We start from the raw sequence: 19,287 nt of genomic DNA, 5'->3' as shown, positions 1-19,287 counted from the left end.
GGCCAGGCAGCTTCCGGGTCGCCGCTCCACGCTCGGCTCCGTACGCCACCGCGAGACGAGCCCGGCCATAGGCCCGCGGGGAAGGCCGGGCATCCAGGGCTGGGGCAGGGAGCGAGCGCGGGGAATCCCCGAGGCGGGCCCGCGGGGGCGGGGCTTCCAGGGGGCGGGGTCAGGCGGGGGGCGGGCTCCGGGCGCCGGCTGCGCGGCTGCGCACTAGAGCCGCCGCTGTCGCCGCGGTGAGAGGAGGGGAAGCGATGGCTGGGCCCGCGTGGATCTCCAAGGTGAGCGCCGGGCAGGCCGGCGTGTGGCAGGCGGGCGGGCCGCGTGCTGGGCCGGGGCGGGCCCCGATGGGGAGGCGGCGGCGCGCCGCCGGCCGGGGACAGTTTGGTCGCCTGTCCTGGTCGCCGGTGCGCCTTGCCTGGTGGCCCGCGTGCGGTGTGTGGGCAGCCTGCTCCGGACAGTCGCGCCTGAGGGGGGGACGGCGTCAAGGTCAAGGCGGGGGGCACCGGGCCTGCTCCCGGCGAGACCGGGTGCCACCGCCCGCATCCGTCCGTCCGGGCCGGAGCCCAGGCCTCGCGCTGAGCCCAGAAGGTCACGGGAGCCACCGCCCCGGCTCCGCCATCCCTGCCGCTCCCCAGGCTGCGGCTCTGCTGCCGTGCTGTTCGCGCGGAGGGTCCCCCCGGCTCGGCCCGGGCCTCCCCCGGTGCCTGCTCGGGCCCTGGCCGGCTAACCTCACGGGCCGCGGCGCGGGCGTTGGGCTTGCGAGGTTCTACCGGATGAGGGAATCCCGAGGCGGTGCTCCTGGCACGTGCTCCCGGGTTGTGGAATCAGTTTCCCATCTTGGAGCTCTTCCCAGGCTGCTCTTGTAGCTGTTTCCCCTTCAGAGGACGCGAGGCACCTTACGCCTTGGAATTTCCATCTGCACCCTCGGAGAGGGAGACCAGCAGCGCCTTCCTTTCACCTTAATTGGTGAGAATCTTGCGATCTGAAGAGCTTTAGCTCTCCTTGACAGCTCGGATGCCGGAGCTGGAAGGGGTTTCAGATCATCTCTGCAGCTCCTTAGTTCCTCAGTGGAGCTAACCTGTGTCTGAAGACGTAGTTGCTCAAGGTCACACAGGAAGTCAGTGTCAGAACTGGGAGAGGAACCCAGGTGTCTTGGTTCCCAGTCCCATTCAGCCTGCTCTGGGGCCAAGATGACACCACACATTATAGGCACAGGGAAAAATAGGCCCTCAGGTCTCCTGTTGCTCTTAAAGAATGGCCCCTTAGAAATCTACCCTAAGCAATTAAATTTTTTTTCTATAAAATTTGATACTATTTTTCTTCTTTGTGTTGAGTTTAAAGAGAGGTCCAGATACACTGTTATTTAGTGAAAAGAGCTCTACACTGGAATTTAGGAGTCTCAAGTTTAAATCCTGGCAGTGCCACAGATTGGCTGTGTGACCCTGAGCAAATTACTTAACATCTCTGAGCCTTATATGCCCATCTGTAAAATAGCTATACTTGCCTCACGGAGTTGTTCAAGGATTGAATAAAATAATGTGAAAGCACCTAGTACCTGCAGAAGGAACACAAAAATCTGAAGCTTTCCTTGCTATCAATATATTTATCTTGCAGTCACCAAGCAGACACTGGTTCTTGGGCATCAATAACTGAGTTTTATTCAGTAACTGGGTTCTGCTTTGTTGCTCCCTTCAGACCTGGATTTGTGTGTGATGGTAACTGTTATGTCACATTTGTTCCTGAAGGTAAAGCAACTTCTGTGTCACTGTCTAAACAGAAATCAATCCTTTAATCACTGAGCTTACTGAACACCTAATTCATCTTTGGAAGGTACATTAAGCCTTCACAATGAGGGACCAAAGCAGCACTGTTGCTAATGAATCTGCTGGTAAATTTGCTTTGCCTTTAGTGTGGTCTACAAGAAAAAATCCACATAGTCAGTGTTCAGAAAGTGTTGGGTTGTGGAACCAGAAGACGAGGTTCTCCTTTGGCGTGGACTCCCTGTGAGACCTTTCGCAGTCATTTGACCTCGGTAGGGGCAGTTTCTCCCTTTAGGGACTGGAGCAGAAGGTGCCTCAGAAACTTGATGCCCCAGGATGTTGGGGATACTGAGCTGGATGTGGGTTTCAATCACAACAGTTCCTCTATTTTTTTTTTGAAAAAAGTTTTTAATGGAAAAAAGGGATCTGCAGCTTAAAATTTTTTTTTTCCTAAAAAGCTTTATTTAGAGAAAATAGTGGGTTTCTAAAGACCTTTCTGGCTCTAAAATGCTGTAATTGTAACGAGCCAATTCCCCATCAGCAAGCATTTATTGAGTGAGTACCGCCGCACACCCAACGCTGTTTTACGTGTTTTTCAGTTGGAGTATGAAGGTAAAAAGGGAAATGAGGAGCTATGGATTAAGATGGCTCAGAACCTGAACTCAGAAGTTCAGTCTGGGCCCTGTGAGCCTGGCTTTAGTCTTATCTGAAAAGGACCACTAATACCTATCTCTTCAGGTTTTATAGAAATAAAATAATGTAATATATATGTACAAGTATATTGTAAAGTAGATGACAGTGTATGCTTTAAAAAATATTATTTTACTTAAAGTTCTGGTCATTTTAATGACTTAGATGTAGTACTGCCTATTCTAAGATCACGTAGGAGAGATGACAAACGTGGAAATGACTGGTGTTAGAGAAAATCATTGCAAGTGTTAAAGCTGTTTGCTGGGGTGGGAACTTGTCAGATAGAGAGATGATTGAGGCTGGCCTGAGTTTTTCCAAAAAAATACTTATTGAGCACCTACTATGAGCCAGACACTATTCTAGGCATGGAGATACAACAGTGAGCAAAACATAAAAATCTTTGCACTTGTGGATTTACATTTTAAATCAGTTGTTGGCTGGGTCTTTTGTCACAAAGACATGGGCCTGTTTTGTGTTAATGTCTTTACCCTCTTTTTGGGGATGGGGAGAAGGACACATGCAAATTTTATAACGTTGCTTGTCACAGAGTAGCATTTTTTTTTTTAATTTTTAAAAATTATTAAGGTCACATTGGTTTATAACATTGTGTAAATTTCAGGTGTACGTTATTATATTTCAGCTTCTGTATAGACTGCATTGTGTTCACCACCAAAAGTCTAGTTTCTATCTGTCACCATACACATGTGACCCTTTACCCCTTTCACCGTCCCCACACTCCTTTCCCCTCTGGTAACCACAAATCTGTTCTCCTTCTCTATGTGTTTGTTTGTTTATCTTCCGCATATGAGTGAAATCATACAGTATTTGTCTTTCTCTGTCTGACTTATTTTGCTTAGCATAATACCCTCAAAGTCCATCCATGTTGTCATAAATGGCATGATTCCGTCTTTTATGGCTGAGTAGTATTCCGTTGTGTATATATACCACATCTTCTTTATCCATTCATCCATTGATGGGCACTTAGGTTGCTAACACATCTTGGCTATTGTGAATAATGCTGCGATGAACATAGGGGTGCATGTATCTTTTTGAATTGTTGATTTCAGGTTCTTTGGATAAATACCCAGAAATGGAATAGCTGGATCATATGGTAGTTCTTTTTTAATTTCTTGAGAAACCTCTGTACTGTTTTCCATAGTAGCTACACCAATTTGCATTCCTACCAGCAGTATATTAAGGTCCTCTCTTCTCCACATCCTCTCCAATACTTGTTATTTCTTGTCTTTTTAATAGTAGCCATTCTGATGGATGTGAGGTGGTATCTCATTGTAGTTCAGAGTAGCCTTTAAATGGCCTCTCTTCCAACCAACTGCTGGTGGATGAATCATGTTCTAGGATTAAGATTTTTGCCTGTGGTTTTGGCATAGAATGTTCTTTTGGGTCTTGCCCTATCTTTTATTTTCACTCTGGAGAGATGACTGTAGACGCCAGGTTAGAGAATATAGTTAATTCGTACCTTCTTGACTGATGGTTGGTGTCTTGTTAGTAGATGCCATTATTACAACAAAGGTTCAGGCCTTATAAGAACAGTCCCCAAAAAGGAAGACTAATACAGGATATAACAAATGTATCTTTGCTCATGTATCTAATATTAAAAAAAGTTACCTTTAAAATTTTTAATAAATTTTAATACTTTAGATCTATGTACCCAATTTCTTTGATTCTATTATGTTTCTTTTAATGTAATATGACTTTGTACCAGTTTTCAAAGTTATTTGTACCAGTTATTAAAGTTTAAAATAACCTTTTAAAATTTGTATTTCTGGGGGGCTGGCCCTGTGGCCTAGTGCTTAAGTTTGGCGCACTCTGCTTCGGTGGCCTAGGTTTGGTTCCCAGGTGTGGACCTACACCACTTGTCAGCAGCCATGCTGTGGCGGCAACCCACATACAAAATAGAGGAAGATTGGCACAGACGTTAGCTCAGGCCGAATCCTCCTCAAGCAAAAAGAGGAGGATTGGCAACAGATGTTAGTTCAGGGCCAATCTTCTTCAGAAAAAAAAAAATGTATTTCTGATGTGTAATAATATTAAGTGGAAAAAAATGTACAGTGGTATCATCTTAGGGTAGTGGGGTTACTAGGTGATTTTTATTTTCTCTTTTTGTATCTTTCCCCTGTCCCAGCGATTAACAATAATGACCACCGTACCTATATTATCAGAAGAAATAATTTGTTTAAAATCTTCATTCTGTATGATACAGATGTTAAAATGGCATTAAATAAACTTATCTAGATTTCATTTTGAAGTGTAATTTCTTGATATTCGTGGCAGAAGAATAGGTGTAATGTGTAATTGAAGGAGCACTGGACCAGGAGTCAGGAGACCTGGATTCTGGTCTCTGTGGTCACTCTTGAACTTAGGTAAATCCTTACTTTTTGGACCCAGTGTTACCACCTGTATAATGAGTGAGTAGGGGTCTGAGATTTATGAGGACCCTTTTGGCTCTAAAATTAGTGATAGTTTTCTTAGAGTATGTGTACCCCCAAATTGACCCAATGGTCAAGAACGTTGACATAAAACCTTCCAGATCATCTGAGAAAAATCCAGTGTTTGAGCTAAAAAGGTATAGTTTCATTCTACCTTCAACATCTTTTGACAACATATGTCCATAAAATCGACTAAAAAGTATATAGTACTTAAATTCTCAAAGCAAAGGTAAACTGAATATTTAGGTTTTCAAATCTGAGATAGCTTGCCACATTGAGCTAATATATGGGAAGAATATTCCTCAAAAGTTCCTGAATATGTCTGTGCAAAGTTGCAGCATTGTCAGCCATCAGAAATGGCTTCATCTCTACCTTTTACTGTATGTGGGTTAATTCTGTGCATGACATTTCTTTGTTGATATTAATGTAGGTCTCTCGGCTGCTGGGGGCCTTCCACAACCAAAAACAGGTGACCAGAGGTTTTGCTGGTGGTGTGAGTATAATTACGTCTTTTATTTTTTCCTTTTAGAAGTTTCTCAAGAAAGATGCTCTAACACATTTATTATATAGCATTTTATCTCCATTTATTTAAAAGTAGGGAAAATTGGCCATACTTCCATTGTGTATTTAAATTATTGGCTAACATGCATAAATCTATTAAGTCACTTGCACATTTAAAAGAATTATGTTACAGCTGGCTATGTAAGCCTGTCACATTAATATCTTGAAAGAGCCTTGTTAAAAATAGATAGAAATTACCCTTGGGCCTGTTACTTTATTTCACAATCTCATTTTGGTAAGACAGTTTTTTTTAAAAACTAGTACAAGTTGAGAGAAAATTGTTGAGAAGCTTCAAAATCTGCTTTGCATTTTTATTTTGTGAGCTTCCCTAAAAACAGTAGATTGGTTGCCAATTAGGAATGCCTCAAACATCTGTAAGATAAGCCCAGTAGGCTTACACTTTCCTCATGAAGTCTTTATAGACTATCATGTTAGTGGATCGTCTATTTCTCATTAAATCTGCTGCTTTTAGAATTCCCAGCATTAGAGTTCTGTGCTTTAAAAGCTGATACCACATTTTTAGAGCATTCTAAGACTGTGGGTCAGTGACTTCCTATACGTTTTTATTTTACCCCCTTCTTATGGAATCTGATTTGGATTTCATAATTCCTATACTCCCATATAACAGCTTATTCTATGAGGGATTTATAAGACCACAGAACATTTTTTTCCCATTTACTTTCTGTGCCATGGAAGGAAAGTAGATTTTTCTGGTGGCCTGATGGCATTTATTATTACATGTTGGGAGAACAGGAAGAAGAAGCCAAAGGGTTCTTTTGGCTCTGCTTATGCGAAAGATGCAGAATGTGTCTTGCGCTTCAAGCTCAAGGATAGCTAAGCTAGCATTTCAAATGCATTCTGAAAGCTAATGAGATTATCATTGCTTTCTGCTATTATTTAGCTTTCAGGCTATCCATTTTTAAAAAATATGGCCTGGTGGGGAGGGGGTTATACTTGAAAGAAATAAGAAAAGAAACTAATTTTGAAAAGGATTTCTTCAGTTGTACAGAAAAATTCAGAATTAATTAATTCAGCTGCTCAGGGATTATCCCTGGGAGGCAAAAGACCAGGGAAACCTGAATCAGTGATTTTAAAAAAATGTAGTGCAGGCAACTGGGACTGAAAAAGGCTGGGGACCATTGTCTGGCCAAGCATCTAGGTAGGGGAAAGTCCCCAAATAATGATATGTGTAGGTTCCGAATGAAGAGAGAAGGTCTGAATATTATCCTAACTCATTTAAATCCTCTCATCATTTCCCTTTACACATTTTTATTTCCATGTTTGAAATGCTGGCTTCATTTTGTTTGAAGCCTTTGAAATAAATCATTGATGTTACATTATAAATACACTTGTCATTCTAAGTGTAACTCAGACTTTGTGGGTATGATCACTTATGCTGTTCTTATTGGTTACAAATAAACTTTGCTGAACTTATTTAGATTACGTTTGTCATTAAGGAGGCAGTTTTATAGAGGAACTCAGAAAAATAGAGACCTTCTCTTGATGTGAAATCTGATTTTCTCTGAGTGCCAAAACAGACCTCAGTGGTATTCTGGAAATGTGTCTGAAAGTGTTTTGTAAGACTCAACAAGTTATGTGAGAAACTAAACTTTCCAGGGTTCCAATGGAGAAGAAACCACTTGCCTTCGTGAGAAACCCTCTAAATTTTAGTGAGAAAGTATTGTTGAAATTTTTTGTTCTCTTTGGTTTTACAGACTTGAATTCATTGGTCTCTTTCTAGCTTGTCTGAAAAGAAACATCAATTGGGATGTCTATGTGGTAGTTTATTTTTGTTTTATCTAAAGGGCATCACCTAAGTTCTTTTTGAAACCTCTGAACTCAGGTAAAGAGTAGAATTGTGGGGTCTCTTGATTCTTGCCTCCACTTTGACGAGCCCTTGGGAGGTAGGTCTGTTTTCCTAAAGGCATTTGGGTCTTCTTGAGACGCCCCCCCCCCCCCCATAAACTGGATTTCTTTGTCAATGTTTTCTTTTTAAAACCTTCAAAAATCAATTCTTACTATCTTCTTTGATGATCTCTTATATTCAGGTTCAGACAGTAACTTTAATTCCAGGAGATGGTATTGGCCCAGAAATTTCAGCTGCAGTTATGAAGATTTTTGATGCTGCCAAAGTAAGTGGGCTTAAAAAATAGCTTTAATAATAATTTGTAGAAAAGTTTTCTTAGCCAGTTGGAGTCTGTAAACTCTTAGGATGAATTATTCCCATTTGTATGAAGTTGGTAAGGTCTGTTGTTTGTCTTCACAGATTTTAACTTTAGCAGTGTTGTTTGTGGCTGTCATTGTTGATAGTTTAAGCTACTGCATTGGCGTCGGTTATGTATAAAGTAATCAAAGTAGTACTGCCATATTTGGGGATCTTTGAACCCTGCCTGGGTTTAAGGTCTTTAAGCCCTACCAAGTCGCTGGTCTACCTCATTCTGCCTTCCAGCCAAAAAGAAGAAATGAATTGATATTTCAAAAAATGATGTAAGAGATTTTGAAAAACTTTTTAAAAAAAAATTTCTGATGTGGTATTATCACCAAGTGTGAGGTATTATTATTCTAACAGCCAAGCCTTCAATGCAGGTAGATATTTTAAAATACTTTTGTTTTGGGAATTTAGGAAACTTGGACATTGTTTGACATGATGCTTTATGATTGCTGTTTATAGCTGCTGGGTGAAATAATGTGTAAAATTAAAATGGTGGTGGTTAGGGCCGGCCCCGTGGCTTAGCGGTTAAGTGCGTGCGCTCCGCTGCTGGCGGCCTGGGTTCGGATCCTGGGCCCGCACCGATGCACCACTTCTCCGGCCATGCTGAGGCCGCGTCCCACATACAGCAACTAGAAGGATGTACAGCTATGACATACAACTATCTACTGGGGCTTTGGGGGAAAATAAATAAATAAATAAAATCTTTAAAACAAACAAACAAACAAAAACAGTGGTGGTTATGATATCGACAGCTGTTAAGTCAAGGAATGTAATTTATTTAAACTATACAAACATTGTTTTTCTACATGAGCTTCTAATTACAACTCCTACAGAGGAAATGATGCTTATACAGTAGCAAATTCCCCAATTGAGCTGAAATATGATCGCTCACTCAGTTGTAAGCTCCTTGTGAACAGCACCATGTCTTACTCTGTTCCTGTTCCTAGTGCATGCTCAGTCAGTGTGCTGGCTGGCAGATGTGTGTGTACACATTGAAGGATGTGGGTGGAAAGAAAGGATGACACTGGTTTGTACCTTAAAACTGGTGCCTTCACAGGTTGTGTAATAGATCTTGTTTTTTGTGTTTTTTTTAACAGCTTTATTGAGTTATAATTCACATATCATACAATTCACCCATTTAAAGTATATAATTCAATTCAATGTTTTTTAGTATAGTCATAGAGTTGTGCAACCATCACCACAATCTAATTTTAGAACATTTTCACCACCCAAAAAGAAACCCCATACTCATTAGCAGTCACTCCTCATTCTTTCTCTCTCTTTCACCCTACCGCCTCCCATCACCAGTCCTAGGTAACTACTGATCTACTTTCTGCCTATAGATTTGCCTATTCTGGACATTTCATATAAATAGAATCTTCTAATATATGGTCTTGTATGATTGGCTTCTTTCACTTAGCATAATGTTTTCAAGGGTCATCCATGTATCAGTACTATGTAATGTTTCTGCGAACCGTACTTCTCCACTCCTTATGATATTCTAATTATAGCCACATTAAGAGTTGTTGTGAAAGAAAGAAGTGGAGTTGGCAGCTGGGAGTGATGACTGGGGCAAGGGTAATGTGGAGAAGCCCTCTGGGCATGCTAGAGAATGACATCTCTTCTTGCATGCCGGGCACTTTCTGGACCTTTATCTTATGTATTTTCACCAGTTGCATCCAAAGTGGAAGAAGTTTGTTTGTAATTGTGGTGTGAATGTCAGGATGTTTAAGTCCTTCCAGTTCACGGTGCTCTGTGGTGTGGCATCTAGGCGCCTATTCAGTGGGAGGAGCGGAATGTCACTGCCATTCAAGGACCAGGAGGAAAGTGGATGATCCCTCCAGAAGCCAAGGAGTCCATGGATAAGAACAAGATGGGCTTGAAAGGTAGCATTGAAATGGATATGATGGCTATTACTGATTTCTGCTACAGGTGCTATATTTTTGAAAGTTCATGCATTTAAGCTAAATAAGGCCTAACTATTAAAATAAAGCTATGCTTTTATGAAGGAACTTACTCATAGTAAGATGCTTTGTTTTTAATTTGGGGACATATTTTTCCCCAGTAAAAACATTAAAGTATTATTGGCCAATGTCAAATGAAATTATATATTTATCTTCACTTAGATTTATCTTTTGCATAATTTTTACATTTTTATTATTTTAATTAGTTCATGCTTAAGGTCATGATTCAAAATATACTAGCATGTGACCGATTTGAATTCAGCACAGGCTTTAAATCCGAACAGATCCAAGTTTGAATCTCATCTCTGCCACTTACTGGCTGGGAGGCTTGGGCTAATTTCTTACTCTTGGTTTTGTTGTTGTTGTTGTTGTTTTTTGAGGAAGATTAGCCTTGAGCTAACATCTGTTACCAATTCTCCTCTTTTTTTTTTTTTTGCTGAGGAGCATTGGCCCTGGACTAACGTCTGTGCCCATCTTCCTCGACGTTGTATGGGACACTGCCACAGCATGGCTTAGTAAGCGGTGTGTAGGTCTGTGCCTGGGGTTCTGAACCTGCGAACCCCAGGCCGCCGAAGTGGAACGTGCAAACTTAACCGCTACACCACCAGGCCAGCCCCTGTTGTTGTTTTTTTTCCTTTACTACTTTCAAATGACAGTAATAGAGTTGATACCTCATGGGGTGGTGGTGAGGATTAGATAATGTCAAGCACCTGATACAGTGCTTGGTCCTCGGTCGTTGGTGCTCAGTATTATCAGGGAATGGAGTTAATGTTCCAGAAAGCTTCCATGAGGAAATTTTCTTCCTCCATTTGAATCTGAGGGAGAGGGTAAAGTTAGAGGCAGAACACATTTTACAGGGTGGCCCAGGTGGGCTAGTAGGTGACACTGGGAGTGGGCACTGAGTGATTGCCTGAGGGTGACCAGCCATGGGTGGACTCATTCCCGATGAAGAGAACATCACACCTGGAAACACAGCGTCTGTCTGTGCTTTCAGAGGACTCTTGCTTGGTTTGTAAGCACACGTGTTAGACGTGACACAGCTACTTCACGTCCAAAGAAAGGATATTAAACAGAGCTCTGGTGGAAAAGTGAAAAAAAATTGAAATTTCAAATAAACATTATGTACTTGAGTTTATAAAGAAGAAGAAGAAAAAAGATTAGAATGTATCCTATTGTCATCTGGGTATTCTTCGTTGTTACAGGCCCGTTAAAGACCCCCATAGCAGCCGGTCACCCATCTATGAATTTATTGCTGCGTAAAACATTTGACCTTTATGCAAATGTGCGGCCATGTGTCTCAATCGAAGGCTATAAAACCCCTTACACCGATGTAAATATCGTCACCATTCGAGAGAACACAGAAGGAGAATACAGTGGGATTGAGCATGTGGTATGTTGATTTCAGATACTTTTTTATTTTTAGTTAGGTTGCTTTCTGTGCACTTGGGACAGTTGTTGAAATGCCCAGTTGAAAATATCTCCCAGAGACAGTTCACAGTTTCACAACACCTCTGTGAGGTGTTGGCGTTTGTCTTGGTCTTGGGTTGTTGGCTGACAGTGCTCAGATGGATGCCAGGAGGAGCAGGGCACGGTGGTTGGGAATATGCCCTCTGTTTGAATTTTGAATCCTCAACTTCCCAGCTATGCTCTCGGGCAGGTGACCATCTCTACACCTCAGTTTTCCTCATCTGTGCCGTGGGGCTTATAATACCTCCCTCCTAGGGCTGGAGTTAATACTATTAACCCGCTGACATGCCATGTGCATAATGCTAGCCGTGGTAGCTGGCATGGTGCGAGCATGTCGCAAATGCTGTTGTCTACACACCACCAGCTGTCTAGCATCGAGTTGTTGCCACACTCTTCCCAGTGAGGCAGGACGTCCTCTCTTTCAGATCGTGGATGGAGTTGTGCAGAGCATCAAGCTCATCACCGAGGAGGCGAGCAAGCGCATTGCTGAGTTTGCCTTTGAGTACGCCCGGAACAATCACCGGAGCAACGTCACAGCCGTGCACAAAGCCAACATCATGTGAGTCCCTGAGGGGCCAGCGCTCCATCTTGCTTTGTCGGGGGAGAGCAGTGACAGGGCTTTCCTTTCTTCTCTCCAGCTTGCTCACTGATTCCTAATATCTCTGAAAAATAACCTTGTAACCAATCAGGGGGTCAGGCATTTCTCTTTTGTAATCGCCTCTTGAATGTGCCTCACTGGGTGAATGGAGCAAATCTGGAGGGGGCAGGAATTCAGGTCCTGGAAGGTTAAGGAGGGATTGAGAATTTTTAGAGAAAGAAGCTGGAGATTCTGGATCCCCAGATGTTGTGTCCAGTTAGCTAAGACCACATAGGTGAAAGGGCAAGATCATTTATGTTTTAGAAGTGGAATAGTGGGAGTATTTCTGAAATGGCCACATGCTCAGGGGCTTAAAATAGTCAGTGCTAATAGTGCTAACACTATCTGATGTATTATTCTAGCAGTTTAAATTCTCCCATCCCTGGTCTATTAAAGGCCAACTCTGATTGTATAAAGAAATAAGTTTCCTAACCTAAGAAAAGTGTTGAGCATGTAAAATAGTAAAACCATTTAAATAACCGAATAAGTTAACCTTTTAAAGTAATTTTAACACTTTTCTTTTTTTTTTTAATTTTACTTATTTCTTTTTTCCCCCAAAACCCCAGTAGATAGTTGTATGTCATAGCTGCACATCCCTCTAGCTGCTGTATGTGGGACACAGCCTCAGCATGGCCAGAGAAGCATTGCGTCGGTGCGCGCCTGGTATCCGAATCTGGGCCGCCAGCAGCGGAGCGTGCGCACTTAACTGCCAATCCACGGGGCTGGCCCATAACACTTTCTTATTAACAGATTTTTCTTAATTCTTGCTGGACAACACTATAAAAATATAGTCTTCTTTATTATGATCAAACTATTTTATATTTTTACATTTTTGTGCTTTCAGAAGTATCCCAAAACATTTTCAATTTGCATTTTATTAACTGCCTACAAAATAATTTGACTGTAATTGAAATCAGACATCTTGGCTTCTGGAACTTAAATGTCTTGAACTTACTTAACTTCTCTGATTTGATTCTTTTCTTTCTGCAAGTCTTTGCTTTCAACAATTTTTATTTGATTAAATACAGGCGAATGTCAGATGGGCTTTTTCTGCAAAAATGCAGAGAAGTTGCAGAAAACTGTAAAGATATTAAATTTAATGAGATGTACCTTGATACAGTATGTTTGAATGTAAGTATATATTCATACTTACCTGCGACTTTTTGTGGTGTATAGTGTGTATGTGTGGTGTGCAGTTTTTGATTGCTAAACACACAAATGCATTCCTTGTAGATGGTCCAAGATCCGTCCCAATTTGATGTTCTTGTTATGCCAAATTTGTATGGAGACATCCTTAGGTGAGTCTAGCTCTACCCTTTTAGCCTGTATTTATTTATAAACATCCTAGGACAAATTGTGGCTTAAAAATTTCAATCAAGTATTATAAAATATAGCATTTGTTGTAAGATATGAGTTGAATTCTAACAATTCAGACGGTGATATCAACGATTACAAGTTGGCTGGGTTATTCTTTCATTTATTTGCGAAATCAGCTCAGCTGTTTGCTCCTTACTCATTAGTTCCCTCTTCCCATTTTCCAGATGTTTTATTGGTTGGTTGATTTCAATGTTTTCTTTTGTATAGCTAAGTAGGTGGGTGGTCATTTTTACAAATTTTTTTGTAGCTTTTGACATAATTTCAGACTTACAGAAAAGTTGCAAGAATGGTACAAAGAATTACTATGTACTCAGGACCCACATGCCCCAAATGTTAACATGTTACCACGCTTACTTTATTACTCCTTCTCTCTTTCTCTCTGTCCCTCCCATTCCCTCCTTCCTCCTCCTCCTCCTTCTTTTTCTTCTTCCTCTCTCTCCCCGCAAACACACAATGCTGGCCAAATGGTGATTTTCTAAGTGCATTATTCCTTCTACATTTATTAGTTGGCATTCTACTGTAAGGATAAGTTTTTTCTTTTCTCTTATTTGTTTGTCTACCTCTTTACGTATATCACTTTGGCTCATGGTCTCTATTTTATTCAATGCTTATATTCATCACTATCATCATTTATATCGATACTTAGGTTGTCCCGACTTGGCCAGTGGGAGTCCCTTTGAACTGTCTCCTGTGTCCTCTTGATTTAACCCATCATTAGCTTTCTGGCACAATAAGACGCTTTAGCCTAATCCTGTATTTTCCTAACTATAGTCCTGGAATCAGCCATTTCTCCAAGGTGCCCTGCTTCCTTTTAGTGGAGAATGCTATTGAAAAACTAAAGTCTAAATGCTAGGTAAGATGCTTTATTTTTCAAAATGTCCTTTGAAATACTTTTCTGCCCCCAGTGACCTGTGTGCAGGATTGATTGGAGGCCTTGGTGTGACACCAAGTGGCAATATTGGAGCTAATGGGGTCGCCATCTTCGAGTCGGTAAGGACCCTGGTGACACCTGAAGCAGAATGCAAGTCAGAATGGCATGAGAACCCAGGAGGGGTTATCTGCATAAATATATATATATGTATATATATTTTTTTGGTGGGTAAGATTGGCCCTGAGCTAACATCCGTTGCCAATCTTCCTTTTTTGCTGAAGAAGATTAGCAATAAGCTAACATCTGTGCCCGTCTTCCTCTATTTTGTATATGGAATGCCGCCACAGCATGGTTTGATAAGTGGTGTATAGGTCCACGCCTGGGACCTGAGCCTGCGAACCCTGGGCCACCGAAGCAAAGTGTACGAACTTAACCACTACGCCACCGGGCTGGCCCTTGCATATATTTTAACTCTTGAGTTTTTCTGGTTGTTGAAAGAAAATGATACTTTGTTTAGGTTTTTTATATAAGCTTGGTTTATTCATTCATTTCTCTATGATTTATTTTGTATCCTTATTCTTTATTATGTATCCTTCGTCAGTTAAAATATTTTACCAAAAGTTGATTGGAAAAGATTGTTGGTCTAGTTTTCTGCACTTTTTAAAAAAAATTACTTTAGCTCTTTATTTTTCTGAGGCTTTGTTTCTAAGACCTTTGTCTGATGAGTTGGGCACAGTAGCTATTCAGTAACTGTTTTCCATTGGTGAGGAAAGATGATTAAGATGCCAGCTTCCCCAAAAGAGGGCTGTTTGTTCTTGTCTCCGCCCTGATTGTGCTACTTTTCTCCATGAGTAGGTTCACGGGACTGCCCCGGACATTGCAGGCAAGGACATGGCCAATCCCACCGCCCTCCTGCTCAGTGCTGTGATGATGCTGCGCCATATGGGACTTTTTGACCACGCTGCAAGAATTGAGGCTGCATGTTTTGCTACAATTAAGGATGGAAAGGTATCAGTCATCTTGCCATGCTTGTGCTGAATAAGGTGCATTTCTTCCATGTATTTTAGCTTTGTGAAGGGAACAGGTGATAGTTCTCAAGAGGGCCGAAGGATTTGATGTTGAACAGGCATTCTTACTGTGGGCTCCCTGAGTGAACTCAGAGTTTGTGTGCATACGTGTGTGCATTTTCTGAAGGGAGGATCCATGTGTTTCATCAGAAGAGGGTTGAGGAGCACTGAGATAGAGACATCAGTGTGCAGTGGGAAGAGCTGTGGTTTGGGAGTCAGAGCCAGTTCCAGCCTAGTTAGCCTGTTGTTAGCCGTGTGATCCTGGCCACATCCGTGAACTCTAGGCGGCTTTTTCCTCCTCCCCACAAACATCTATTGTGTACACTATAAGGTATGAAGAATGTAATAAAATGAAGAATAAGCTAAGGTCTCAGGCCTCAGGGAGATCAGAACCTAGCAGTAGATAGAGGTGCAGATGTGTCTATAATACAGTGGTGTTATATGTTATACTCTGTGCTCTATAATACAGAAGTAATACAGAAGTTTAAAAAAGTAATAATAGTGGCTAATATTAATTGAATACTTACATGATTTTATGTTTTTTATGTGTATCATCTCAGAAAATTTTCTCTACTACTCTGTGAAGTGGGTATTGTAATTAATCCCATTTTATAGATGAGGGAAGTGAGGCACAGAGAGATTAAGTAATTTGTCCAAAGTCTGACAGCTTCTAAATGGCAAAGTTGGGTTCACACTCAGTCTGGTTCTTACTCAACAAGCTTCACTGTTTCCCTAAGCAGTTGTGGCCCACAGAAGGAGTGTGATGGATTATTCTGAAAATAGGAGGAGAATGGAGGGGGTCATGGCTTCACAAGGCTGAACCTTAAAGGTTGATTCCAAATCTGAGGTCTCTCTCTCTTTTTTTAATTGTGGTAAAATATACATAATATAACATTGACCATTTTAATAATTTTGGAGTGCACAGTCCAGTGGTGTTAAGTACTTTCACATTGTTGTGCAACCATCACCACCATCCGTCTTCAGATTTTTTCATTTTCCTAAACTGCAGCTCTGTTTCCATTAAACAGTAGCTCCCTATTTCTTGCCCTTCCCCCAGCACCTGGCACCCACCATTCTACTTTCTGTCTCCATGAATTTGACTACTCTAGGTACCTCATATAAGTGGAATCATATAATATTTGTCCTTTTGTGACTGGCTCATTTCATTCAGCATAATATTTTCAAGGTTGGCTATTTCTTTTTAAAAAATTCTATAATTTGAAATTACTTCTTATGGCCAAAATACAAGAAATCCAAGCTTGTTTTTAACAGCCTGATAGTCATATTGAAGGGCATATGACTTTGTGTTTTATTCTGATGGTACATTTGAGAATCTGCACTACAGAGCACAGCAGAAAGATGCCTAAATTACATAGTAGACCCTTTTAATTGTGTAGGATGCAGTGAGACAGGAGAATTAAATACATTGAGATCTGTTGGGGAGTAAAGAGAGGATAAGCTGGAGAAAACAGAGTGGCTGTATGGGAGAATTTCTTTCCTGAAGAGAGGAGTTTAAGAGTTAGTGATTTAGGGGGCCGGCTGCGTGGCTTAGCGGTTAAGTGGGCACACTCTGCTACTGGTGGCCTGGGTTCGGATCCAGGCGCGCACCGATGCACCGCTTGTCTGGCCATGCTGAGGCAGTGTCCCACATACAGCAACTAATAATGATGTGCAACTATGACATACAACTATCTACTGGGGCTTTGGGGAGAAAAAGAGAAAAAAAGGAGGAGGATTGGCAATAGATGTTAGCTCAGGGCCGGTCTTCCTCAGCAAAAAGAGGAGGATTGGCATGGATGTTAGCTCAGGGCTTATCTTCCTCACCAAAAAAAAAAAAAAAAAGAGTTAGTGATTTAAATATTGCTTTAGTATTTGTTTCCCAGCCTCCAAAAATAGGTGAAAATATGTCTTAAGTTTTTTTTTTTTTTTTTTTTTTTTAAAGATTTTATTTATTTATTTTTTCCCCCCAAAGCCCCAGTAGATAGTTGTATGTCATAGCTGCACATCCTTCTAGTTGCTGTATGTGGGACTCGGCCTCCGGATGGACGGAGAAGTGGTGCCTCGGTGCGCGCCCGGGATCCGAACCCGGGCCACCAGCATCGGAGCGCGGGCACTTAACCACCAAGCCACGGGGCCGGCCCTGTCTTAAGTTTTTTAAACTTTAAAAATTCCTTAAGGGATTTATAAAACCTCTTGTTTAGATTTGTGTTCATTTAAAAGTCCATAATCAGATGTTTCTTAGGTCTATTATATGGACAAAGGGACAGTTTTGGAAGCCTCCCTGCTTCCCTTTGTAGTGAGAACATCTTGTTCTCTTCAGAGGGTTTTGTGTACACTGTCTAATTGGATGTTCTGAGGCCTCCTGGGCTTGGTGGATGGTGGTGGGGTGGGGCCTCACTTGGAAATGAGGAACTAATTGAAAGACAGAGCAGCCAGGTGACTTGCTCAGCTGGTATCTCACAGAAGGCTTTAAATATGTTTTTTTTTTGCTTTTTCCTTTTTCCTTTTCTCAGAGCTTAACAAAAGATTTGGGAGGCAGTGCAAAATGCTCAGACTTCACAGAAGAAATCTGTCGCCGAGTAAAAGATTTAGATTAAGGCTCCTACAAATGGTGTTTGCATCAGTCACTCCTAATGGACACAACATAAACCTATATTAGAATACCTCCCATTATGTATGCATTTGTTTTGCTTGTTTCTTGACAGTACATTTTTAGATCTGGCCTTTTCTTAACAAAATATGTGCAAAGGATGCGGGTAATGTACCTACGCCTGCTTTAAAGGACTTTTTCAAGTGCTTGTTTTATTTATTAAATGTCTATCTTTCCAATTTTTGTAAACTCTAAGTGGACTGTATCATTTGCCATTGTTAACCATTTTACACTTCAGTTAAAACAGTTTTTCCTCAGCTGTAAATATCATGATACAGAATTAATAAGAGAAAACATCTAACTTTTTAAAGAAAAACCCTGTTTCCCTTGGTTTATGAAAAATATAATAGAAATAAAAGAGAATATTGACATAATAGCACAAGATGACTTTCTTATAAAACTAAACAGGCACAAGAGAAATTTCCTGGGAAAGTTCACATCAGAAATAGTGAATATGGTATATTTCTTAGTGATAGGGAAAATTAAGACAGATTTCTCGTTTATATGAATTACTATGAATAAAGACTTCAGATCTAAGAAATATACAATGAGAGATATAACTTTTGTTAATAAGATATAGGTAATATATTTGGTACAAAGACACAAAGGCATTGTGTATTCAACTATTTTGTTATCTTGAGATTTACTATTCTTTGTGAGAGCTTTTAATGAAGTGAAGGGGTGGTACTTCCTTTTCATTGGACACACTAAGCATCACAGCGTTTGAGCCCCTGGACTGACACTCTCGAGTGGGACGTGGGAGCTACCACTGTGTGCGAATACTCTTCTGCAACACGCATGTCACTGTCTGGAAATGGACCACACTCCAGCTGATACTGCTGAAAGGCCTGCCCACATTATAATTTTATATTTCAGTGGCTGCCTTTCCCCTTCCTCAAAGCACCAAATCACTGCCCTCCGCCTCAACACCACCAGTAAGAGATGAGATTGCAGAGACTGGAGCAGACTGAGCCTGAGTTGATTCATAAAATTGTGCCACACTGGGGCTTGGGCTCAGTTTTTGACCTTCAGGCGTCTCCCTTACCCCCTCCACTCCCTGCCCCCAGCATGATTTTTCTTAATCTTTGGACAGTAAGTCACTATTTTCATCAACGGTTAGCCTTGGCCCCATACAAAATGCAGCTCTTGCCCTCCCTTGCCCCTTGTGTTACATTGCAAACCTGTGGCTTTGCATAATGTACCCAGGTCACAAGGCGATTTCTTAACAGCAGATATCTCTGCCTGGGTCCTTTTCTAGGCTTGTAACCAGACTTACAATCTAATATGTATTTTATTTTGTTTAAGCTCCTGCTTCCTCTGTTTTATTGGATTGTGCTAATTGTCAGTGATTCTTGGGTTCCCACAAATAAAGAATTCCCAAACTGCTTGAGATGTATGCTTTCTCTACCTGTTTCCCGTTTAGATGCCTTCGTCATTTTGGCTCAGTTTGCTGCTAAGAATGGCTGCTTAAGGTATTCAGAGTGGAACGGGTGACGGCTAGTCAGAGGGACAGACTAGCACGAGTCGGCACTTTTACTAGAATGCTCCACTTGACCCCCTCCTGCACGTTTGCTTCTTCCA

At 41.3% G+C, this 19,287-nt stretch overlaps 1 protein-coding gene across 1 annotated transcript; it reads left to right on the top strand.

Annotated features, from left to right (window-relative positions):
* The first annotated feature begins 221 nt into the window (after positions 1-221).
* Positions 222-19,091, top strand: IDH3A (isocitrate dehydrogenase (NAD(+)) 3 catalytic subunit alpha). Its single transcript, XM_004421872.3, has 11 exons — positions 222-281; positions 5,331-5,393; positions 7,510-7,593; positions 9,445-9,559; positions 10,840-11,027; positions 11,530-11,663; positions 12,770-12,872; positions 12,975-13,039; positions 14,024-14,108; positions 14,845-14,997; positions 17,570-19,091. Exons 1-11 carry the CDS (start codon positions 255-257, stop codon positions 17,651-17,653), a joined length of 1,101 nt encoding a protein of 366 aa, XP_004421929.1. The 5' UTR covers positions 222-254; the 3' UTR covers positions 17,654-19,091.
* Positions 19,092-19,287: the final 196 nt, after the last annotated feature.

Source organism: Ceratotherium simum, chromosome 3 (genome assembly GCF_057802395.1).
Source record: "Ceratotherium simum simum isolate JZ-2026a chromosome 3, ASM5780239v1, whole genome shotgun sequence".
Lineage (NCBI taxonomy): Eukaryota > Metazoa > Chordata > Mammalia > Perissodactyla > Rhinocerotidae > Ceratotherium > Ceratotherium simum.
This window is presented reverse-complemented; position numbering and strand designations above follow the sequence as displayed.